We start from the raw sequence: 26,544 nt of genomic DNA on the forward strand, positions 1-26,544 counted from the left end.
CCAAAGCATGGTTCCTTTCTGCTCCCATAAACCTCCGAAAGGCTTCTGAGTGTGGCAGGTTCATAACCTGCTAAATTCTCCACTTGATCTGTACTCATTCAGGGACGACGCTCTGCTGGGCTCACACCTGCAGAGGCACAGTCTGCAGAGGGCTGAGAGCTCAGGATCTGAAGGGAGGCTGTCTGGGTTTAAATTCTGACAGCCTCCTTGCAGGGTGATCTCAGGCTGAGCTGGTTACCTCCCTGAGCTTCTCTGCGCCTCGGTTTCCTCATCTCCACCACGGGCACAATGGTACTAGCTACTCATGGTATGAGGCGCAAAGTGCTCCTGCAAGGCCAAGCCTAACGGCCTGGGCCTGGCACAGGTTAGATGCTCAGGACCAGGTACGTGCTCTTACAATGTGACACAGATACTAGTGAAGAGTCCCCAGCCCTTCCCTGGCCTCCCAGACCCCTGGGCTAATACAGATGCATGTGAGGGAGGCAGCAGTGGGGAGCAGGCATTGACCTTGGAGGTGAGAGTTAGGGAGGCCTCCTTCAGGAGGCAGTACGTTCACCTGCTGCGAAGTGAATTAGAATTTCCCACGTAGGGTGGGTAATCCAGGAAAAGAAGCCTATACACAAAGTCAGGGAGACAGGAGCGTATGGCATATTCACAGAGTCACATGCACAGTTCAGGCGGACGGGGAAAAGAGGGGCAGAATAAAAGACTAGACAGGCAGTTGGAGTTCATCCTGACCATGATGGGTGAGATGGAAAGGGGTAGAGAACTGGGAAATGCTGATGGGGAAGGGATATGATCAGATCAGAAGACTAGAGAGAGCCTCTATGATGGCGTCCAGGTAGGGCAGAGGAGCTGAGAGGCACAGAAATGGGCATTTAGCTACTGCAATAGTCCAGGCAAGAAACAGCAAAGGCCTGACCTACTGCTGCAGTAGTAAGTTTGAAAGAAGAGGCCTTGAACAAAAGCAAATTGGAGACAGGCTGAACACGGTGGTGGGTGATAAACTGGACAGGAGGGTGGGGGCTGCAACGCCCAGCATTCTCATGATGAGTCAGCAAGGCTCGTGTGATGCCATCCAAGGACAGGAAACTGGGGACAGAAGGGCATTTAAGGGAGGAGTAAAGGACCAGGGTTTGGTTTTGGACAAGCTGAGTGTGAGCTGCCCGTTGGACATCCAAGTGGTCCAACCTCAGAGGCAAATGGAGAGAATTCTAGACCTTGGAGATTTTCGGCCTTACGGACCGAAGAAGCGACAGCCCGAGGCTGTGATAAACACCAAGTATGTGACTAAGGCCACCGAAGAGGGGTGTGTAGAATGAGGGGAAACTGATTCACAATCAGATGTCGGCACTAGCACAGGGGATGGAGAGGGAGAGATGCGGGATGAGACAGATGAACGACGTCTCCCAAACCAAGGGAGGGCAGGTGCCCCGCGTGGCCCAATATGGTGTCAAGAACAGGCAGAACAGCAAAGCCCGGGAAGCGGCAATTAAAAGCACACAGAGTGCTTCTCAAGACGGCCTCCCGGAGGCGTGGTGGTGCCATTAAGGGACGCTGGGGTCTCCGAGTCAAGGATCACTTGGCTTTCCATTTGTCTTTTAGATAGGACCACAGAAAGGATGCTCAGAAAATTAAAGGCAAACAACAAACCAGACACAAATAAGATTCGAGATGAAATGCAATTACTAATTGTCTCTTCCAGTTGGGAAATCCCGTTCAACTCCAGCATCAGCCGCCCTCCAGCATGAACTATCTGTTGACAACACCAGTTCCGCTTTTTGAAACAAGCCCAGCCACCGTCATGCCTTTAAAATGCAGAGCACGAGAGAAAACGCAGCAGAGCTCTGACACATTCACTATCCTGAGCTTGTTTTTAGGATTTTACATTTTGGGACTTCCAATGTTAATGATACATAAAAGCATGTTTTGCAGCAATGTTTCCCGAGGTTTTCTTTCTTTTTTTATAATAAAAAAAAAAAATGAACACGCAACATGGGAATGGCTCCTGAAAGTAGGCAGAGACCCGCTTAGCAGACTTCCCCAAGGGCCAGGGGTGGAGGCGGGAGTCAGGTGCAGACAGGGAGATGCAGGAACAGTGCTCGCCCTCCCCCTTCTCTACCTTTCTGCGGATTTCCTGTAGGAAGCGATGCCAAGGTATTTTCAAACTCTGTTTAGACTTAATCCCTAGAAAAGGACTGATCGCAACTCCATTTTTCCAGAATGAGTTTTGTTCCATGAATATATGCATTTACTCACTGATGTCCATTACAGGCACCAGAAGTAACGCAGAGACGCTGAAATGCTGTGCATCTTCCCGGCAGGGGCCGGGCAATTCAGATGACTATGATGTTAGAATCACAGCAGGTCAGGGATGAGAACACAGCATGAGGAGAAAGCGGAGAAGGCGCTGTCCCACGGGGACCAGGATGGTCCCTCCATGTCAGATGCTCTTGGATGTCAGGGGCCCTCACACGATTTCCTATCTTCTCATCCAATCCTTCCTGCAATGCCAATGGGTGAACCCAAGGCCCCATGGAGAGGGTCCCTCCAAATGCCACATGAGAGAAGAGCTCTCAAGAGCCAAGACGGGCTGCCAGTTTAAGAGGGTGCACAGGCACCCAAGGACAAAACAAGTCCAAGGGAAACTGCCACAAGAAAATGACCTCACGGCAGTGAACCCAGCCTGAAAACGCATCTGCCCACAATGCTGACCCACAGCATACACAATCTCCACAAGCATCTCAAGTCCAATGTCTTTCCTACAGAATCCCGACGTTCACAAATTACGTCCACCCTCAGTAGCTCGTGCCCTGCTGGCCTTAAATTAACCACAACACAACAACCAGTGTAGGGACCACACTCCAAATTCTGAGAACCCAAGTGGCTGGGAAGGTCCCTTGCCTGAGCTGCCTGAGTCCAGCCCTGCCTGGATGCATCCTCAGGGTCCCAGGCAGAACATCTCCAGGATGAGTCCCCTTTCCCTTCCACCTGGAACACAGTATTCCAGGATGACCACCCTCGACAGGGGGAGAGCCTTGGCTGGCCCTGTGCACTTGGTCTTCCCCATCGCTACCACCACCATCCTGGAGGGAAGTCTGGAGAGTCCAAGACATATCAGTGGGAGAAGTAACAGACCCGAAGACCTGAGCAGGTGAAGATGGACCCTGACAATATGAGTAAGGAAAACAAGGGACTACGTGGGTTTAACAAAGCTATGTTCTGACACAAATTTGGGAGGAACCCAATAGCAGTGGAAGGCCTCGTGTGGGCTGGCCAGCCCAGGCTGGGAGCAGGGGTGTGTCCTTGAACAGTCCTGGAAAATCACAGGAACGCAGTTCTGGACTCAGAGATGGCAGAAATGGCTCTTCGGGCTCCAGCAACCCAGATGCCCTGGCCCAAGTCCATCCCATGTGGCCCCATTTATCTGTCACGCTGGCCAGGCAGGGGTGGACTTCACCATTCTCAGATGTAATTGAGCGTGTTGGTCTCATTTGTCAGAATTACTCCAGGGTGGAGGACACGATGGCTGTCCTGCTCGTCTCCTGCAGCGAGATGCCAACCACCATCTTTGGCTTCCTGGTGGGAACGCCCACCGTCCCCCCAGCCCAGGGTCTGGATAGCTCTGCTCATTTGTTACCCAGTCTCTTTTGAGGAAAAATGACCAAACTTTTGGACACTTCACTGCCATTCTGTCACTGTAGAGACATTTTATTCTCTGAGTCCCCAAGGACATAAAAACCCATCTGTTCTCATCCTTCGGATGGACGCACAGTTTCCACACTGGGCTGTTTCCAGCATCCACAGGATAACTGGGGCTCCAGCTTCACCACCCGCCCCACCTCTGGCTGGTCAGGACTAATTGGGGCCGGGGGATAAGCACATTTCCTGAAGAGACAAAATGAGACAATGTGAGCAGAAGGACTTGGTGAGAGCAGTCCAACGTGTCGTGTGGAGGACCACCACCTCCCAGCCCCAGGAGAGAGCTCCGGCCCCTGACCACATCCCCAGGCAGGAGCAGCCAGGGGCCCAGGCTTTCCTTATCGGCACTGACCCCACACATGTGTGTGAGTGTGCGAGTGTTGGTCCGGGTTCCTGAGCAATGACAGGTGCACGGTATCAAATTAGAGTCTCCAATGAGAAGCAGGTCTGCCTCCCAGTGCTGCCCCAGCCACCCAGCAGCCCTCCCCCCAGCAACAGGAACCTCATTTTATAAAGGACGCCTCTTATTCTGCATTTTACCTCCTGTCAGTTTGTTCAAGAAGCGGTGGGACCCAAGTTTGGAAATAACACTAAAGGTCCTGAAATTTTATTGTAAGTCAAGACAAAAAAAAAAAATCAAGAGCACAGAGGAAGGGACGTGACTTACACACACACACACACACACACACACACTCTCAGGCCTGCAATGAACTATTTTAACTGTCTCTGGCAGTCAAGGAAGAAGACTCTCCCGCCATATTCTGAACGTCCCAGCTCAGTGTCCTGAATACCCTTCTCTACGAACAGAATGTCATTCCTACAGCATGACTTGCGCCGACATTCCCAGTAGGTTCAAGACAGACAGCCTAGGAAGCTGGCCACCCAACCCCCAACTCAAAAACAGAAGAAAAACAACCAATGAAACCAACCTTTGTATTTTAAAAGGAAGACATATTTTAAATAAACTACCTGCAGACAACGCATGGAAAACAGCTGCAGCAAATACTTGACCAGAAGTCTAGGAACGTGGGCCAGTCTATTTGACTCTGTTTGTTTTTAACTGAAGTATAGTTGATTCACAATGATGTGTTAGTTTCAGGTGTACAGTTTCAGGTGTGTATATATATATATGTGTGTGTGTATATATATTCTTTTCCAGATTCTTTTCCATCACACGTTATTACGAAATACTGAATATAGTTTCCGGTGTCATACAGTAGGTCCTTAGTGTTTATTTTATATACATTAGTATGTGTCTGTTAGTCCCAAGACTCACAGGGATAGAAAACAAACTTTTGGTTGCCAAAGGGGAGAGAGAGAGGAGAGATAAATTGGGAGTTTGGGATTAAGAGTCTATTCAATTTTGGAAAAGCCTTTTAATCCCATTAAAATTCAGTTTACCCAAGCACATAAGGAAATAAGAAAATCCACCTTGCTCATTCTTTGCTTTGGATCTTGTGCAAGTTACTTAAACTCTCTAAGCTTTAGCTGTCCTTAACCTGCAAAATGGGCATGCTATTGTCAGCTCCCCAGGTTTACTGTGAGAACCAGATGATATAATGTGTGTATCTGACAAATGGTAAGTATTCAATAAATGGTAGCTGTCAATAACAGTAACAGAAGTATTATTATGCCAAGACAGCCTTTTCAACAAAGTACACACACAAAAAAACGAATGCTTTAGAGTTTGTTATCCAATAAGGTAGCCAGTGAGCCCCTGAAATGTAGCCAGTGCCACTGAGGAGTGGAAGTTTTAATTTTAGTCAATTTTATGTAATATTCTAACTTAAATGTAAAACATGACACCTGATTTAGTTATTGGAACACTGGAGCAACTGGGGTATGTGAATCTACTTTTCCGATGGTAAATTTTATTAAATGTTAAAAATGCACATCGAGTATCTGGGATGAAAATTTAGCATCCAAATTGAGATGTGCTATAAATGTAAAAACCACACTGGATTTCAGAGACTTCATATGAAAAAAAAGGATTGGAAAGTATGCCATTTGTAATATTTAGATCAAAGTCATGTTGAGATGATACTTCAGATAAAATATATTATTAAAATTAATTTCACCAATTGCTTTGTACTTTTTTTTTCCACTGCGGACTCTGTAAAATTATAAATGACACGTGTAGCTGGCATTCTGTTTCTGCTGAACAGCGCCGTCTCAGAGTATGCTAGGAAGCAGATGTTAAAGACCCCCCGTGCGATTTCTCATTTTAATGAACTGGTGTTCATCTCTGGAAGGAGAATCAAGGCCACAGCTTTCTCCTGTCAGATCATCTTCACACGTACGTGACTGCAGGCCTCATCAGCGCCCATTAGTCTGAGCCGAGGCTTAGATCTGACGCACAAGGAAGCCAAAACTGGTTAGCACAGTTGTTCTGGTTTTCCCTGCCGAGCACAGAGGGGGGGTGCAGTTGGCCCGTGGGCCCAGACTCCACGCAAATCTGCCGTGGGGATCAGAGGTCCTGCAACACACCAGCCACCCTTCCACACCCCCTTTCCCAGTGTGATCCACTATGATTACAGACAGCAATAATTCAGCATCTGTTCATCCTCAGCTGTGTAGGCTGAAGCCATGATGATTAATGCTCTGGTAATGGGCACAGAGTAAAAAGTATTAATCTTTATAAAAGGTATTCAACAGGCATCATCAGCTTATAAATGTCTGTGCAGAATATCCGTCCATAACTCCATTACAGCCCTACACCAAAGCAAGATGAAAACACAAGGATGAATCTGTCCACTGAAAACATTCATTTTAGAAACGTTGAGTAATGTGCTTCTTAATTTTAGTTTGGTCACGTTAAACAAATGGTCCATAAAGTACATTTAATGACCTTGAGCCTGTTACACAGAACTGAGATCCAGATTCACACTTTTAAGGAGAATTAAACAGTAAGAGCCATATAAATGGGGGGGTGCTTGTTATTCATCTTTTATAGACAATCATCTTATTTATCAACAAGCTAAGAACTCTGTACCCACATGATTCAGTTTGTTGAAATAATTTTCTCCCTCCATACAAATCTTCAAGCACCAGAAATGCAGAAAACAGAGCCAGTAACAGAAGGGGTCACTGGGGCAATCTACCCATGTCCAAATTTTACAGATGTGGGAACCAGGAGCCAGAGTGTAGGGAACAAGCAGCAGAGCCAGAATTAGACGCTTGATCCTGAAGCCAGAGCGCCTTAGAGTGAAGGATCCATGCATGTGCACGTGTGTGTAAACGTGTAGGATTCAGGTATCTTTCCATGTCAAACGCAGACTGAATTTTTTCCAAGAATCATTTCAATTCACTGTAAGTCGTGACCATCAGCAGGACTGGGAGGATAAATTCACATCAAGTAGCCCCAAGTATGTCAATTTTCTTTTCTGAACTTTAGTTTCTTTGCTTGTAAAATGGAGTAACTACAACCGCCCTGCACTGTGTTTCTATTTCTATTGACGGGTAGCACCTGTGTAAGTATTCTGGTCAGAAAATCCTCAGCACCACTTGGCTGAGCGCTGAAATGATTGAAGTAAGATAATCTGTGAGTCAGCTTTGAGGTACCCAATGTCACAGAATTTTAATTGAGAAGGTGACAAAGCAATTAAAGATATCTTGAAATTGGAAAGTAACATGGCAAGATACAGATTGCAGAACAGGAAAAAGAAACTGGTCTAAGATACATCTTCTGGATGAAGCCACTGGGCCTAGTGAAAAGCGTGTCATCTTTTGAAAGAAGGGAGTGGGGCAGCAGATATTTGGGGTGCTTTAGTTTGGAGAACTATAATAATCATGGTTAAATGTCCATTAGTAATAACACTTTGTCAGAAGAAAGAAATAAAAGAACCAATGGAGAAAAATCTCAAATGAGTCCCATTTATATGCAGATGAAAACATGATAAAGACTCAAGTAAAATGCCAGGGAAGATAATGTCCGACATACTGGTGAGGCCAGGAATCTCCAGGTGGATGGAAATCCATTAGGAAGGTTGCTTGATATGTATAGAAGGAACTCTACAAGTCTGCCCTCTTTGGACAGAATCTTACTATGTGGGGGATGAGAAAACAAAGGGAGGAAAACAGGTGTGTATTCTTTTACCCAGGAGAGTGGAGGTAGCCAAGAATAATGGTCTTGGCCAGTGTGGCCCAGCACACACTCCTCTACTGGTTGCCCCCACAATGAGCTATATAGTTAGGAAACAATGTTAAAACCATATGGTCTGTCCACTCCATCTTAAGGGAAGGTCTGTGTCCTCAGGGAGGGGTTCATGCAACAGAAAAAAAATAGGGTCTAGAAGAACATAGGAGACTGCAGGCTGACCTGGGGCTCCTCCACTGTCCCAGGCCAGTTCTGTAGGCAACATACGGTGCAGGTACAGAGCTAAGCTCATAGGGCCTGGAAGAAACCATGAACTAGAGAGACTCAGAGACTTGCTGTCTTGGTGCCAGTGTGAGCATGATTAGATATGGGACAATCAAGGCAGCCTCTTCTAAGATGGCTCTTGATGCCGCCAACATCAAGCAACAGGGACAGGAGTCCACTCAGAGGTGGATGCAAAACAAAGAGCCAACAGACTATGATAAAGGTTAGAGCAACTACACCCTAAGGAGCTGTTGGTAGTGCCAATTTGACCACAGAGGAAGAGAAGAGAAAAGGCTATGAGAACGCCATGAGCACACAAGCACAGCACTACGTGGTTTATTTATGTTTAATCTATGTGTTTATTTATTTGCATGTTTGTATTTTACCTTGTTCTATGTGGCATTTGAAGTGAACTCAGTTTTCAGAAAGCATTACTCACGGTAGATGTGAAACAGTTTAAGGAATGAGTAGGTGATGGATTTGTAACAACTCCTTATATCAGCACCACGGTGGTGGACAGCTCCCTGCCTGGGATATTGCTCACAGTCTAGGACTTGCTACTTAACTCCTGGGTCGTTATCTGTAAATTAAGAAAATTACTCTTTTCCAATTACACATTTTTAAACTGATGGCTCTGAAGCTAACCAACAATCCTGAGCACATGGTAGATGCTCAACAAATTATAATGGAATTGAAATGGATATAATTAAGAAACTGAAATTGAGTTCACCCTCCAAGATTCAATAAGCCATTTCTAAAATGCTGCACTGTTTTAACAAATGGTCTTTTCAAAAACACATATAATGAAAGTTATAGAGTGATCTACAGAATGAGGGAGGAAAAAAGGTACAGTACTTTACAGATAAAGATTAAATTTTTCTCAAGGCATGAAAAGATAAAAGAGGAGAAAATTGTGTTCATATTCCATCATTACTTAAAGAATTAGTCTTTGGGGTTCACAGCTGGTAACGTTCATTAGAAGTCATTAGCACAACCAGCTAATTAAAGTATTCCAGAACGCTATACGAGTGGTACATTAAGTGATTATGGCATACGACGGTCCCAACCCCAATTTTTCTTTCTGTACAACATCCATCAAGTTAACAGAACTACTACAGAGCTCTGGGTTTAAGATCCCTTTCAATAAAGAAAAACATCTCTCCATTCTCCATGGTGGAGAAGCTCGGGTGATTTTATTTTGATTTCTTTATGGATCCAAGAAGCATTAATAAGGTATATTTTACTATAGGTCCGTATTAAACAAACAGCTTTTCTTTCTATGATTTAAAGCACAACAAATTGATTAACAGGGCAATTTTTTAAGTGATATAAATTTTCTACCTTCGATCTGATCACAATGAAAATAGTCTAGAAATCTGACTTCGACAAGTCCTAAAAGCTAGTCTCGACAGGCACCTGGGCCTTTACCCTCATATTTTAAAGGGCTGCTGTAACTAATGTCTCCACCATTAAAAAGGAGAGTTTTACTCTGCTTGATGACTGGAAGAATCATTCACCTTGAAAATAAGAATGAGAGAAATAACTGAAGCTCTCTAGGCCTACATTTTAAAGAAGCTCCGTATTGTTCAAAAATGGAGCACGAATGAAGTTTCATGAGGCTAATGAGCACTGTCTAAAAGGAGCCTACTTGTTATATTGAAGGAAAGAGCCACAGGAATGGGCAGAGAATGAGGGAATGGCACACTTCCCATCCCTACTCACTGCTAGATTCCAACCATCATGGGAAAAAATAAACACAAACAAACGAAAGGGTCCCAGTGAATAATAAGCTTAAAACAAAGTAATCCACCAATAGTTAAATTAAACTGAACTACTATGAAGACCATAAAGGGTCCCCAAAACATATAAACAGCTCAGACAGCTTAACAGTGAAAACAAACAACTCAATCAAAAAACGGGCAAAAAACCTAACCAGACATTTCTCCACTGAAGACATACAAATGGCCAACAGGCACATGAAAATATGCTCAATATCACTAACCATCAGAGAAATGCAAACCAAAGCTACAATGAGGTATCACCTCACGCCAGTCAGAATGGGCATCATTCAAAAATCCACAAATGATAAATGCTGGAGAGGGTGTGGAGAAAAGGGGGCCCTCCTACACTGTTCATGGGAATGTAGCTTGGTGCAGCCACTATGGAGGACAGTAAAAACTAAAAAAAACTAAAAATAGAGTTACCATATGATGCAGCAGTCCCACTCCTGGACATATATCTGGAGAAAACTCTAACTCAAAAAGATACGTACACCCCAATGTCCATAACAGCATTGTTTACAAAAGGCAAGACGTGGAAACAACTTAAATATCCAGAATAAAATAATGCCATTTGCAGCAACATAGATGGACCTAGAGAACACCATATTAGATGCAGTAAGTCAGGCAGAGAAGGACAAATATATGGCATCACTTCTATGTGGGATCTTAAAATAAAAAAGATATAAATGAGCTTATTTACAAACTGGAAATAGATTCACAGACATAAAAAACAAACTATAGTGACCAAAGGGGAAAGGGGAGGGATAAATTAAAAGTTTTGGATTAACATATACACACTACTATATATAAAATAGATAAACAAGAACCTACACTATAGCACACGGAACTATATTCAATATCTTGTAATAGCCTATAATGGAAAAGAATCTGAAAAAGAGTATCTGTATTACACGTATATGTGTAACTAAATCACTTTGCACTGTAAAATTATACTTCAATAAAAATAATAAACAAATAAGAAAAAATAAGAGGAGAAGAAAAAGACCATAAAGGGATTGTCTCAGCACTAAATCTTCAAATCTTTACTCTCCAAATCTTACACGACCCTACAGAAACAAGCTATGACTCGCGGTAAGTATACAGTAAGCTCTAAAGGAAGTCTGTCAATTGCCTGGTCACGTTCAATACAAGTCGATGGAAAGATCAGATCTTGAAAGGCAAGGAAACTCAGCGTTGATTGCGATGAGCTTTCCCAAGGTCTCGGGTTCAGAACTGCAGCAGAAAGGAGCCCACGTGGGTAAAAGCACGTCTCCCACCTTAACTCAAGGGCTTCTCGCAAATACGTCTAACGCTCCTGACTAATTTAAAAGTTAATGCTCTCTAAGGTTGATTTCTTTTATTCCAATTTCTATAACATTAATGTAAAATGGGGGGGGGGGGGGGCAAAAATCCTAAATCTTAGTGTCCTGGTGTTTATTTTAACTCAATTACGTTTGAACTTTTCATTTCTATAAGAGAATTTAAGCTTTAATTTTCACAGCTTTTGTCAGATACATGGGCAACAATATAATCACATGGGAACAATGCTACAAATGCACAAATTGTGAAGCTTTGACCTTTCCGTCTCTTTGTGTCTTGATTTGAAAATCTGCTCACTCCATGCCACAGATCCTATGCAAGAGTCATCTTTTTGTGAAGCACATAATCTATTTAACTAGCTTTCAAGTAGTCAAGTCACATCTCCAGACAATGCTTGGAGCCATTACCGCCCATTCATTGGCTGTCAGTGCACAGCATGATAAGGAGTCCAGGCCCTTCGCCTCAGCTGGGGAGCAGGGGCGGGAACACCCAAGGTGGGTTCCAGCCCCTCTGCACATCCTCCCTTCTCTGAAACACTACCATTCACTCTTGAATGCAAGCATGCGTTTGACACCCTCACAAAGCGAGGAGATGCACTAGGACTGCTGTGGTGCTTGGGGTTTGCCTCAAAATATCTGGGGAGGAGCAAAGAGAAAGAAACAAAACTGACTATGACTTGATCGCTTTTGAAGCCCAGCAAGGGGTACGTGGGCATTTGTTAAACTCTTCTCCGCAATTTTCTGTGTGTTCAAAACTTTCTGTAATTTTAACAAAGAGCTACCTTGAGTCCAGAGGTAGAGATGAGCCCAGAGGTAGAGCCCCCTGACCCCACTTCATCTTTCCAGAAAACAGGGGAATCATAAAATCAGAAACAAAGAGAAGATGATCCCAACTTTATAAAACTGCTCACAGCTGACCGTCTGTATCTTACGTCTCTCACGAGTCTTCTTTCTCTCCTGTTACTTCTCCTCAAAGACACCTCCTTCCTCCTCCATGATCAACCCATTCAGGGCCCAGACAGGGAGAGACAGCCAGCTTCCCCGGGTGAACCCAAGACCTCTCCTCCCTTAGATCAAGTGAACTGCACATGCACATAGCTGGTCAGGCTTCCTCCTCTGCGCTGCTCCCTGGGAAAGGAAGTGCCAGATTTGAACACGCATGTCTATGTTTGTCCATCCAATAAGTATGCATCGTGAGCCAGGCACTGTCCCAGGCCCCAGCGGTAGAGGAATAACAAGATGGACGAGAAGGCCATGCTCGAGAACCTTCCATTTTAAGGAAGGACCACAGGACCACAGATAATACGCAAGCCAGGAAGGAACACCCTGCAGTGGTTTCACACTGGAGAGCGGCAGGAGGAGCCGGGGGCAGGGTGTGTGAGGGTCACTTATGCAGGGCAATCAGAGCGCCTCTCGGAAGATGCTCTCTGGGGAGTCCCTCTCTACATTTCATCCAGGTCTACTTTCTTTCGCCTCATTTGACTTGATAATACCCTCTGCAATGAGGGCAGGGTCTTCTCTGTCATTTTTCTACCGAGTCCTCAACAAAAATGAGAGACATGGCCAACATGCACTGCATGTGCATTAGATGCTGAGTGTAAATCTCAGTACTACACAGGCGTCCATCTTCAAGATGCATAATGTCGGCAAGAGGAAAAGGGCAGCTGGAGAAAATAAAGGCCGGAGGGAAACTCATCCGAGGTCACTGAGTTAGCAGGTAAGAGGCAGGACTGGAACCCGGGCAGTCTGACCTTAGAGCCCACACACACAGTCCTCTTCTGGACTGTTTGCTCCCATCACACAAAGGGCTTCAGAAATAAATAGTTCTTTCTGAATGAGGAGTTAAAATTATTTCTAGGAGAAACCAGTCATTCGTTTTATTTTTTACTCAAAGCAAAGGGAGAGGGACACATACGTAGAGAAAAGGCTGATGTGGTGACACCCAGCCCTGTGCTCTGAGTGGCCGGCTGTCGCCGGTGGGGCGGGAGCACTGGCGTTAGCAGTAAGTGGGTTCACGTCTAGGATGTAGGATCTAGGATGGCCAGGCCAGCACTTCAGCTCCTGAACAGTCTCATATTTGGGGGAGATTTCTACATTAGGAGCTCTGTTTCCCCAGTACAGAAGCCAGAACTCAAATCCACAGCCACCTTTGCAAGGACAAGGCAGACTGTGTCTCAGGTTCTGCCGAAGACAGCAATTGGAAGTGAGCAGCGGGAAGGACGGCACTGTGAAGACTTCCTATTGACTTCAGACCAGGGTGGAGGCGGGAGAGGCAGCAGGGGTTGCAAGGTTATGATTTAGAAGGAACACTGCAGCTGGTGCACCTGGTGCACCTGCGAACAGACGGAAGTGACAACAGCCGGGGTATCCACAGCGCTGGACCCAACACCGTCCCATGTGCCAAAAGACACATCTCCTGTTGTAGCCTACCAAACTCAGCCGGCCGCGCCCTCTGCTTCTGCGTCCTTTCAGAGCACAGAAGAGGAGCAAGGCTGAGCCACTGGGGGACCCAAATCTAGCAAGGGAAGGCTTTCCTGCAGAGAAGCAATTCCAGTCTCAGAATTCACTGCCAGCCTCACCGCACCCATTCCTTCAAAGTGAGCCTCTTAAAACTATGGAATAGCTTTGATATTGGAGGGAGACAAAAAGAAATACTTTAGCTCAAAGCAACTAAGTGAGTCTCTTCTATGAGCAAAGCAACACCCAGTGCTGATGAGCAAAGACACGCCCTGGAGCCCAACAGAGGCACCAGAGGAGCCACACAGGGATGTGTTCTGACCGCATCCCCCGAGAATGCTGACAAAGGTCTAGCCCATTCAGAAGCTCATGTAGCTAAACCTACTTATAATACGTCCTAAAAAGCTAGACACAAAAGGAGTTCGTCTGGCTGATTCCCCTGGGATCAGGAAGGAGGGCAGAGACAACTACATTTTTTACAAATTAACAAGAAATGGAACAAAGCAAGAAAAGCACACCATCATATCTCATCAGGAAATGGCTGGGCTTTAAATACTTATACCAGATGCAGCACAGAATAGTTTGCAAAAGGAATGACATCTTTGTCAAGAATAGACCGTCTGGGCGATTTCCACTGGTAAGCCTTTCCTGACGAGGAGGTAAGATGGCTCTTGGTAACTCTGAAGAAGCAGGGGCTTGCAGATGAGAAAAACCAGGGCTGTCCCCACTATCTTCACACAAAAGATTCTTAACACTAGGCGAGGCCATTCTCCCACTGGACAATGCATTCTGAAACGCTTCAAGGCACAACTGAGCGTCCGGAAGCACGTCTGAGCTGCCGATTACGGCTCAGACAACTTCTACTGATTGGACAATTCTGGAGCTGCTCGTTAAGACACGAAGCTGCAGGCTAACTCTGGCTCATTCAGCCCATGATCATTTTGGACGCACATATTTCATACAATCTCATTTACTATGTTGGGTGCAACCGACTATTAAGATTAAATTCCTACCTATGTAATGTCTAGAAACAGACTAAGTTAATCATTCCAAAATATTATATAACCTGGTAGCTCGCTATCAAACAAAGCTAAGCTTTTATTTGCATGTTGCATCATTCCAAAACAAGACCTGAAGCAGTCTGTGATGAAAGACTTAGAAAACCGGAGTGAAAACAGAAATGGGGCATGGTAGAGAAAAACAGAATTGCCAAACACACAGGCTGGCATAATTCCCAAAATTAAACAGTAAGTTTGCCTTCAAGCTTTCAACCAGCTGAAGAAATAGAGTAAGTTTCCATAGAAGAAAAAGTTCTCTTAAAATATATTCTTAAAAGAAGATCTATTTTAAATATTTTTAATTGAACTGTTATGCCTTAGGTCCTTACTCAAAGGGACCTCATCCATATGGCACGTGAAACAAAGTTTTGCAGTAGAAGTTTTGAAATATATGTAAATATGTCCTTACTAAGGTCTTCCCTATGTCAACATGCAGTAACTGCCAAGCACAATCAATCCACTGGCAATTGTTATTTATTGGCAACTATTAACTCAGGGGAGGCACTGGTGGTGGTGGTGGTGGTGGTGGTGGTGGTGGTGGTGGTGGTGTGTGCGTGTTTGCTTGTCTTCGGGTTGGATGGCTGAAAAATGTGACACTAGTAACCTACCTGATAAGACCCAGATATAATATTTTCAAGGGATTGTATTTGCTGGTAGAAAGTTTAGTCAACATGGGAAGAAATAATGAATCAGTGTCCCCACACACCACCTCCATCACTATGCCTCCTTGAGCCCCAAAGTGTCCCCAAGCTTTAGAAGACACCTGGAAAATGAGCACCTCAGCGTCCCAGCCTTCCAGTGAGAGCCTGAAATACGGACGGTTGGGATTACTGTCTTAGAGGAGATTCATCTGCTCTGAGTCCCAGACAATGGTGGCAACTGACTTTCTTTTACAAAAGCAAGAAAAAAGAGGAGATGTGTTTGGAGGGGTGGAGGGGGTGCTGTAGAAAGCCATTCACTCCTTGGTTTGATGTGTTTTCTCGAGAAGAACACTCCTATTCAAATGAAGTCTTAACATTTTCTCTTAACGTAAGCCTTAGCTACAACTGTAGACTCCAGCGAATTTTATGAAGTTAGAGCAAGAAATAAGATTAAAAACATAAGAGTCCAGCAGTCCAGATGGTACAAAGAACAATCCAGACAGACAGTGAGTTCTCAGCAGGGACATCCCGGGCCCGAGCTGCTCCATCCCTGAAACAACGCCACGCATGAGGACAAAAGAAAATGAATGAAAAGAGCCAAACGTCTGGACACAAAGGGAATAGAGTTAAGTCTGTGCCTCTCCGTCAGAATGTCACTCAACAGTCTTCACATCTGCTTCCAGTGAGTGAGGAAGGTTGTGGAATTATGCAAAAGTTTAAAGCTTTCGATAAAACTTCTTGACAAGTGTAAAATATTAATTCAATCTGTCCAAATAGAAAGAAAGTGATTAATAAAAAGGGCAGGGAGATAAAGTGTGGAAATATAAGGTGTTCCTCAGGATAAATGAGTTGAGGAATCATTAAAATTCTTATTCCTTTGAGCAAAGCTTGAAGAAACTCTGCCACAGAATGCAAAGTTCAGAATAAGACAGAACCATTACTTCTAAATTTAAAGGGAACTTGAGATTTTTCATTGCAATCATCTCAGTGGAAGTAAGTGATTGCCTCCCCAGGACAGACAATCGCACATCTTAAAGGCTACAATGTATGCTGATTACCCCAGGGCTTCGGTGTGCACCTAAATTACAAACTATGGGGGTTTGCCTTCATTTTTCACAGATCTGTTACCTATAGTACATGTCAATTACCACTCAATGGTAAGGGCTAAATCTTCCTGTCTTGTAATGGAGCAATTTTAAATGGTTGCAACCTTGCCACTCCTTTTGGCAAAGAAGAGAGAATTCTGAAGGGGCAAAGTCTACAGACAATGACAAATGTGACAATTTAATGATCCTAAGGGTTCCACTCACCATGCTGTGTGAAGAGATCACTGTGAATTATTTCAATCAAGCAATAAAGCTTCTGAATGGTCAGCAAACCCATGGGAACATTCAGGATGAAATCAGTAAACATTTTGCTATAAAAAGAAAAACACAAGTGGAAGAATTTAAGGATACATTGCAGAATGATCCGACATGATACAAGATAGTAAAGAACCACAAACTCATGAAATGGTCATTAAAATTTCCCCAGAATGTTGCAGAATGCCCAATATACAATATGAGCCAGAATCTCAACTGAAGAATGATGCTTTAAAATGTTATTTTTCACTTCACACCCACTAAAATGGCTATAATCCAAAAGACAGCCAATAACAAGTGTTGGCAGGGATGTGAAGAAATGGGAACCCTCATACCATGTTGGTGGGAATGCAAGATGGTGCATCCGATTTGGGAAACTGTTTGGCAGTTCCTCAAAATGTTAAACATAGTTACCCTATGACCCAGCATTGCCACTACTAGGTATATACCCAAAAGAAACAAAACCTTCTACATGAATCAGAGCGATGTAATTCATAACACTGGAAAAGTGGAAAAATCCGGATGTTATTAACTGATGAATGGATAAACGTAATGTAGTCTATCCATACATTTCATCCATAAAAAGGAATGAATTCCTGACATTAGTAAGACCTTGGCAACATTATGCCAAGTCAAAGAAGCCAGGGCACATATTGTATGATTCCATTTATATGCAGTGCCCAGAAAAGGCAAATCTATACACCCAGAAAGTAGGTGAGTGGTCTCCTAGGGCTGGAGAGGGAGTGGGCATTGACTGGCAATGGGAACAAGGGATCTCACTGGGGTGAGGAAACTTCTAAAATTCAGTCATGGTGATGATGGAGAAGTCTATTTCACGATGTAGGAAAACAAGATGTCTTCAGTGTAGGAGTTGATTGCAAAATAAAAGATGTAATGTTGAATTCTTTTAGGGTTCTATGGGTGTCTGCGTGTGTGCGTTCACTTGGGCACAGAAGACACCAGAAGGACCCGGATCCCAGTGGGATGAAGTCTGAGTTATTCTCTTCTGTGATCTCTTCTCTTTCATCAAACAGGGAAAAATACACCCAGGATTTTCAATGTCATTTTTCTTTTAAATCAGTAGACAAGGTTTTGAAGGGGGGCCCACGCATGGAGAAAAAGCCATGGACCACGAGCAGATGGGACTGGTCCTGGGGAAGGGGGTCTTCCTCGGATCTCCAAGCCCAAGGTGCAGGCACCCGCTGTGACCATGGACGTCACCCCTCTAATGAACGAGGGCCTGATCCCTGTGCCCTCCAAGGACAGTCTCAGAGTGTGGCCACAGTCTGCCCACCCAACCACAGCTCCCCTCATGGTCTGTGTTTCTCCAGCCCTGAAGGTCTCAGACAGGAGCCTTCATTGGAAGCACCAGTAGGGATCTTTAAAACCAAATAGCTGGGCCCCGCCTCCAATTTCTAATTCAGACGATCTGGGGAGGAACCCAAGATTTTAGTAACTTCCCAGGGGCTGCTGATACCGCTATTTTCTGGACCCCAGTCTGAGCCGTGGTGCAGGGACGGGGCACACAGAGACCCGGGGGGACCAACATGCCACCAGTGGGCCCGCTTGTCCCTCCCTTTCTCATTCAGGGCCTGCAAAGCTGTCACCAACACTGTCAGTGCCTGGGAGCAGAAAATAAATGTGTCCATGCGGGACAGTAAATCCTCAGGCACGACAGACCCACGATGATTCGTGGGGAGAGCAGCTCCCCAAGAGCCCCTCGCCCTTCACGTCCAGGGCACGACTGACCCAGGGAGGACATAAAGTACACGAAGGATGACCGTTTTTCATTTGGTTTAACCGCCCATGGGACAGATGGCCCTTTACTAATATTTAGGTGGATTTTTTTTGACAAATCAGATGGTGTTATCGCCTGCAGATAGCTGATGGTGTCAAATGTTAAATCAAAACCCAAACAGGGTGCAGGAGAGGACTGTGCTGTGGAGGTCTGGGGCCACAGAGGCCATGCACCCAGCTGCTCTCAACAGCTCTTTTCCAAATGACATCTGTACAGTCAACAACTAAGCCTGGGCTTGGACAGATTAGGGAGATAGATAGATAGACAGAAGGGAAAAAAAAAAAAAAAGACTGGTTCTCCTTGGGGTCAAACACCACATAAAGTCATAACCAGCAAAGGGCAACAGACACCACCACCAGCATATGTTCCAGAATGGTCCAGGGCACTGACCTACTCAGACATGACACAGGAGCCCAAGCAGCCCATAAACTAACTGCACTGACAAGGAGGCCCACGGGAAGGCGTCACCCTGGGTGCTTCCTTACCTGAGCTCCTTGGGATCAAACACCAATTTCACATCGTTGACGATGGCTGGCAAGTATTTCAGTGCCGCCCCCTGCAAAGCAAGAACAAAGAAGGATGCTGAGCTTAACAGTTTGGCAAATGTTAATATGAAGCTGTTAATTACTATGAAGAACCACACACATACCACGAAGAGAAAGATCACTTTCCAGATGAGAAGCTGATGGTTAAATAGCAACAAAAATAGGGGGGGTGTGGGGTGGGGGGAGACTTTGATCCACAGACAATGGAGATTTGTTACCTGGTTACCCTGATACAAGATAATAACTGGAACATTAGCAGAAACCAACATCCATCGCTTGCTCATCCAACATCTATACTGTGCTAAGCTTGTATGTGATTGTCCCCTTAGCCCCAGGTTATGGCAAATGAAGACCTGTGGCCTCGGAAGAATTCTCCACCATCAAAATCACATTCAACAATTAGAACGATCGCCTTTGGTCCAGCCCAAAGAACGATCTCCCGTGTATCTAGGTCCCTTAATTTGGAGTCATTTTCTTCTTCGGGAACTCTACCTCCTATATTCACAGTCTGTATCTTCTAGAAAACCTGCACTTTGAAAAAATAGGCTGATGGTAATAACGACAGATCCTGACATGTGCTCTGCACTGTGCTAGACTCTTGTACGTTTTATCTTTAATTCCAGCAGACCTCCTACAGGGAGTTAGCCGTGTGTTGGAAGGCAAGGAACCTGACAATGGAGATGTTAATTACTGTGCCCCTGATCACAGCGCAAGTACTGAACTGAGCTAGAATTAAAATTCATTTTTAGTGGGAAGCTAGAGCCTTGGCCCTTTCAATCTATAATATCCAGCTGGAAAAAGGTCCTGGATTTTGAGTGCTCTGACCCTGGCTAAGCCCCTTCTCTGCCTGTGACTCTTAAGTGACTCCTTCCACCAGGCTGGGATCGCTGTCCCTGAATGAAGTGGAGGAAAGTAACACTCATGTCAAATACCTCCAGGGGTTGCAATAAAGCTCAAAATCTAATTGAAAAGCAAACTGGAAAACACTTTGAACACTGGAAAACACCACACCTATTAAAGAAACAGTTGTACGCATTGTTTTCCAAAAGCAAGGAGGCAGAAACCCACTTTAAACAGAATACTCTGAATATATATGGTCAATTGACTTGCAACAAAGGAGCAAAGGCCCCCTCCTCCTCCAGCACCAAATGAAATTCCTTCCATAGCTCACACCTCTTATAAAAACTAACTTTAAATTGATCATAGATCTTATATTCTTAAAACTATAAAACTTCTAGAAGAAGATACGTGTGACTTTGGGCTAAGGGAAGATTTCTTTGACACCAAAAGCATAATCTGTAAAAGCCGATAAACTGTACTTCATCAAAATAAGGAACTTCTGCTGAGAAAAAAAGATGAGTCGCACACTGGGAGCAAATAATTGCAAATCACATATTTGATGAAGATTTTCATCCACCGTATGCAAAGAATTCCTGAAACTCAACAATAGCGCAATCTTTCCTCCAGAAAAGGCCAAAGATTTGAAGAGACACTTTTTCCAAAGAAGACATACTGATGGCAAATAAACCCTTGAAAAGAGGCTAACCGTCAGTAGTCACCAGGGAAATGCAACTTAAAACCACAGTGAGATACCACTAACATCTATTAGAATTGCTAAAAACAAAACAAAACAAAACAAAATGTGACAATGAGTGTGTATATATCCATGAATAACTGAAAAATTGTGCTGAACACTGGAATTTGACACAACATTGTAAAATGATTATAAATCAATAAAAAATGTTAAAAAAAAAAAAAAAACAGAACAAAACACCTGACAATGCCGAGTGCTGCCTGCAAAGGCTACTGGTCTGAATGCAAAACTGGGTCATCGACTTCGGAAGAGAACCTGGCAGTTTCCGAATAAAGTGAGAGATGCACTCTGCAAGTGGCTTTGCAGCTGCAATCCAGAGCCTCCACCCTGGAGAAACGAAAACCTAGGTTGACACAACACCCTGTGTAAGAATGTCTGCAATTATGTGCAAATGTCAAAACCTAGAAACAACCCACGTGTCCCTCAAGAGGGGAATCCAAATAACGGAACACTACTCGGCAATTAAAACGAACAAACCAACCAACCAACCAAGCCAAACAGATAAAACCCAACTGCATCCTGAGAAGTAAAGCAAGACAAACTCAAAGCACCACAATGAGGATTCCATTTGTAGAACATTCTGGAAAAGGCAACAGCAGAGGGGTGGAGGGCACCTCAGTGGGTGCCAGGGGCTGGAGGTGGGGGAGGGCTTGTCCACAGTGGGCGATGGAGGAACGTAGGGGTTGCTGCAACTCTTCCATGTGACTACGTGCAAACTATACCTTCATTATTAAAACAAATAAAAATATAAGACCTAGCGGGACAAACATCGAAAACACTTTAGAAGCTTCTGGGCCTGAGTCTCAACTCTGGTGCCTAAGAGTTAAGGAGTCAGACTCAAGTCATTTCACATGAGTTCGGGTTTCCTCACGTGCCACGTGTGAATATTCTGTACCGTTCCAGACACTCTTCCAGGTGCTCCACTCTCCGGACAGCAAAGCCTCAGGACAGTCCCGTGAGAGAGGTCCATGACCATCTCCTTTCACAGAAGAGACAGGAGAGGCATAAATAAAGTCCTTTGCTGGGATCTGGGGCCAGTCTTTACACCTTCAAGGTTGAGAGTGAAATCACCACACTCAGCCGGCCCCACAAACCTCAACGCCTCATAGTCAGGAACATGAAGGACAGGCACGCCAGGTCGACCTGCAAATCCACTACAGGACCACTGGTGTTTGTGCCCAGGCGCTGGCCCCACCCTTCAGTGCCCGTTGGATCACCAGATGGCAGCTGTCTGCTCTGAGATGCAAGTTTTGAAAAGAACGTTAAGTAGAGACAATTGCATTCTGGCTTCGAAAGTTCTGCTTCAACTACTTCCGAGCTGCTTTGAAAAACTAAAAAATATTTATTGTGGCATTTAATAATAAGCATTTACATGGCTGACTGCTCGGGCCCAAAAGTGTCTTGTCTAGTTTGTGATGGTTCCGGGGGGGGGGGGGGGAAGTGCCACCATCAAGGGTTTTATCCTGCACCCAACCAAGCAGCATCTCTGGAGCCACGTGCTAAATACAGATCCACAAGGACAGACAGCGGCAAACGAGACAGGCCTCTGTGGCCCACCCTCCACTCACTGCCTGGGGCCAGAGGGCGCGGCATTAACCAGGCAGGCTGGGTGCCAGAGCAGGGCCCGGGCTCCCCCACCTGACTACCACAGCGACATCCACAGAGGATGGGCTGCACCCGCTGTGATCCCCAAATGCCGCTTAACTCAGAATCCTGCCTAAGTGACCCAGATGCTAGGGATGTTACGGCTTACAGTTCAAGAGGGTTAGAGAGAAGGGGGAGGAACCACAAACCAACAGCAGCGCCTCCGTGACTCCCTGGCTGACAGAGCTTTGTATAAAGTCACCCCTTAATCCTCAAGAGACCCTCCACCTCTTTGCTTTCCACCCCCAGACATGGGCCTTGCTACCTGAGGACACCACGGTGTCCCCTCCAGGCTGACGAGCAGCCAGAAGAGGCAGGGGGAACGCTGACGCCACCCACTGCAGCCCGGCTCTGCTAGGGAAGCACGCCCCACGGCCCACTCTCGTTAAACACTGGTTATCGATGGGAAACACAAGTGTCCTGGTTTGTGCTCGCACTGGAGTCAGGCTGCTTCACTGAATTCAGGTCTCTGTCAAGAGGAAGGAGCTGTGGCCTCAAGAGCATCTCAAGAAGCAGAGCACAGGACAGGCGGGGCGGGGCCCCTGCACACACACAGACGGCGCAGGGTGGGACCACATCTGCACAAAACACCTCCAGAAACAGGAGTCCCGACTGCAGACAGGAGAAGCAGGGTGCGTGTGAACCACCCGCTGTGTGAACTCAGGAAGAGGGCCTTCCGTCCGGGCGCCTCTCAGGGTGAACGGTGGGGCTCGCAGCGGTTAACAGGGCGGCGGCTAGGAGAGCGGGATGAAGGGACCGGGCTGTGGGGGTGACGGTCCGCTCCCCCAGCTCATCACCAGTGCTCAACAGGCTACCCCTGGCTGCGGCAGCAGGGGAGTGCACGGAGGTGTGCAAACACGAAAACCGTCTTGAACATGCAAAACTCTCCACTCTGTGAGAACTTTCATTGATAAAGTCCTGCACGAAGTGGTAAATGCTGAGCAGAATCATTTGCCAAATCACAGGGATCGCCAGGAATGCAGGGCACCTTAGTGGTCTCTGTCTCTGTCTCTGTCTTCTTTTTATTATTTTTTTGTCAATCAGTTCTCTATGTAAACACACTCTTGCTCAGAACGTGCGAGGTCTTGGGAATGGCAGGGGAGAGGCCAGGATACTGGTCAACAGCCCCTCCGCCAGGGAGGCCCCCAGGCCTTGGCTAGGTTCCTGCAGGCAGTGGGAGGGCCACTGCTCAATTCACTGGGGGCGTGGGACGGGGAGGGGCGAGGCCTGTGGGATGTGCCCGAGAGACAGAGCTGGCTTGGAGTGGGGCCTCGTCCTCCATCCCGCACAGGGGTCTGAGCCGTGGGCCACATAACCTGTGAGCACACCTCTAGGTGACACGGCCCAGAAGAGCCCAACATAGGAATTTAGATGAATTCATTGTTTTTAGCTTTTCATCTCCTGTTTTTTAAGTATAATTGAACTTAACAAATCAATGCCTGCTTTCTAAGAAAGTTATTTCTTCAGATTTGACTTTAAACCTCTCTAAATTAATGTAATGGCAGCTTTAAGTCCGGGCTTGCCTTTCTCTTTGAAGTTAGTAAAGCTTTCATCTATCCACCTGAGGATGGATGGCTCCAATTCTAAATGCATTTGGGCCTCGAACAAGTGTGCAAGGACCCACTGACATGCTTACAACACACACTCGAGTCCCTCACACACGCAGACACACGAAGGCTTTAGGTAAACATGAAATTACCACCAAAACCAATAAGGTTCCTCACCTCTGAGCAGTGATTAAAAGGTGGCAAGCCATGGAAAGATACAAGAAACAAAATCAGTGGCCAGGGGTAAAGCTATTTCTACCTATATTAAAAGTCAGGCAAGTCGCTGAGTGTCCCACTTAATATCGGGTTCATGACATAAAATCCAGGCAACTCAGAACTCCTGGTATCCATCAGTCACCACTAGGAGGAAGGAAAGTGAAGTCAGAACTGAACCAAATGGACAAAAAAAAACACATCTCCATTGAAGTTCTAGAGACAAAAATGAAACCCATAAAACAAGTATGAGACAAATGGCAGAAAATGCTGAAAGATTCCTAATTGATGAAATAGTTCAAGTTAAAGACATTAAATAAATTTTATACTCTTCTCTAAGCAAATTTAATTGCCATGCATCTCATGAGAATGCCAACTTCATCCAAACTGTAAAACAAAACAACAAGCGCACTTTCCGTCTAGTATCGGTTTCATGTTGTAAGTGTCTCTCTGGCTAAAAATATTACTACTGATGATGATTAATAGACACTATTTTAGAATAAAGTTCAGGCTACATTATTCAGCATAATTATTTTAATTAAATCCATTAGCATACCTTTATATAAGATTACAAGAGCTATCAATGATACAAAATAAGGTTTTCTTGAATAATGTATGAAGCAATTATTAATTTACATATTTCTCAAGAAAACGCATATTAAAATGATTCCATTTGGAATTTTTGAGCTAAAATAGATAGGGTCCACAGATTCTCCTTTCAGACTTAAATGCTCCGTCTTTGGAAGATCTGGGGCAAAGCCAAGCAGCCTCAGAACAGAGCATCCTGATACAGGAAAGTGTAGCCAGACCCCTCAGCCAACAGGTGTCCCTGGACCAGGCGCTTGTATCTTTCGTGGGGAATGAATGAAACAGGGCAGATGGCTGGACATACAGCTTCATGCAGTTAAAGAATGGAAACACGTGGCACTTTGGAAAGATTCAAGGATGTGACACTCTGCGCCACACTGCTGGACACGCAGGAATCCAGAAAAAAAGAAAAACGATGACAATGATTGCTTATGTTCCTTAAATCGTATTAAAGACTGCCTCTATCTTCTGTATCTTGAATCTAAAAATACCTCTTCTCTTTGTAACCAAGCTTCCTGTAAGCAGATTCCAGTCTTTAAAATAGCATCCCTCATCTCCACTGCCAATGCTATGTTTCATTCAATCCCCAGTGGCAATTCAGCAGTTGAAGGAAATCACTCCTCTGAGTAGTTTTATGTTGAACTATCACAAAGTCCAAGCGAAAAAGTTAATGAAAAAAAGCACGAACTTACTAAGGTTAAGATTCTTCAGTGAATCCAGTACAAACTCCTGCACTTAAAAATCAATTTGTTATGGCCAACAGTGAAAAGATGGTCAACATTCCTAACCAGCAGTGCAAATTAACCTCAATGAGATGCCACCTCACACCCATCAAGACAGCTACTATCAACGACAGCAACAGAGGATGGCAGGGATGGGCAGATTCACTGCGGCTCCTGTGCACAGTTGATGGGAAGGTTAATGGTACAGCCACTAAAGAAAGCAGAATGCAAGTTCCTCAAAAAATTAAAAATACCATCTGATCCAGCAATTCCGTTTCTGGGTATTAATTCAAAAGTAATGAACTGACTGTACTTCAATTAAAAAATCAGTTGCATTTCTTTACACTAATGATGAATCAACAGAAAAAGAAAGTAAAGAAACAATCCCCTTTAAAATAGCACCCAAAGTAATAAAATACCTAGGAATAAATCTAACCAAGGAGGTGAAAGACTTATACACAGAAAACTATAAACCATTGATGAAAGAAATTAAAGAAGACTTAAAAAAATGGAAAGATGTCCCATGCTCCTGGATTGAAAGAATCAATACTGTTAAAATGGTCACACTGCCCAAGGCAGTCTGCAGATTTAATGCAATCCCTATCAAATTACCCAGGATATATTTCACAGAACTAGAACAAGTCATAATAAAATTTATATGGAACCATCAAAGACCTAGAATTGCCAAAGCCATTACTGAAGAAAAAGAAAGAGGCTGGAGGAACAACTCCCCCAGGCTTCAGACAATACTATAGAGCTACAGTCATCAAGACAGCATGGTATTGGTACAAAAACAGACATACAGACCAATGGAACAGAATAGAGAGCCCAGAAATGAACCCACAAACTTTTGGTCAACTAATCTTCAACAAAGGAGGCAAGAATATACAATGGAATACAGACAGTCTTCAGCAAATGGTGTTGGGAAAACTGGACAGCAGCATGTAAAGCAATGAAGCTAGAACACTCCCTTACACCACACACAAAAATAAACTCAAAATGGATCAAAGACTTGAACATAAAGAAAATGCAATTTAAAAAAAACAAAAGTAATGGACGCAAGATCTAGAAGATACATGTGCACCCCCACATTCACTGCAGAACTATACACAACAGCCAAGAGGTGGAAGCCATACAATGCCCATCAATAGATGAACGAATAAAGAAAATGTGGCCTGTGCACACAATGACATGTGATGCAGCCCCCGAAAGAA

At 44.8% G+C, this 26,544-nt stretch overlaps 1 protein-coding gene across 1 annotated transcript in view; it reads right to left on the reverse strand.

Moving 5' to 3' along the window:
* The window catches only part of DOCK1 (dedicator of cytokinesis 1), a 484,302-nt gene that overhangs the window by 298,326 nt on the left and 159,432 nt on the right, over positions 1 to 26,544 (reverse strand). The window contains 2 exon segments of the mRNA XM_032490663.1: positions 16,629 to 16,735; positions 18,963 to 19,033. Coding sequence (XP_032346554.1) covers positions 16,629 to 16,735; positions 18,963 to 19,033 — 178 coding nt within the window.

Source organism: Camelus ferus, chromosome 11 (assembly GCF_009834535.1).
Source record: "Camelus ferus isolate YT-003-E chromosome 11, BCGSAC_Cfer_1.0, whole genome shotgun sequence".
Lineage (NCBI taxonomy): Eukaryota > Metazoa > Chordata > Mammalia > Artiodactyla > Camelidae > Camelus > Camelus ferus.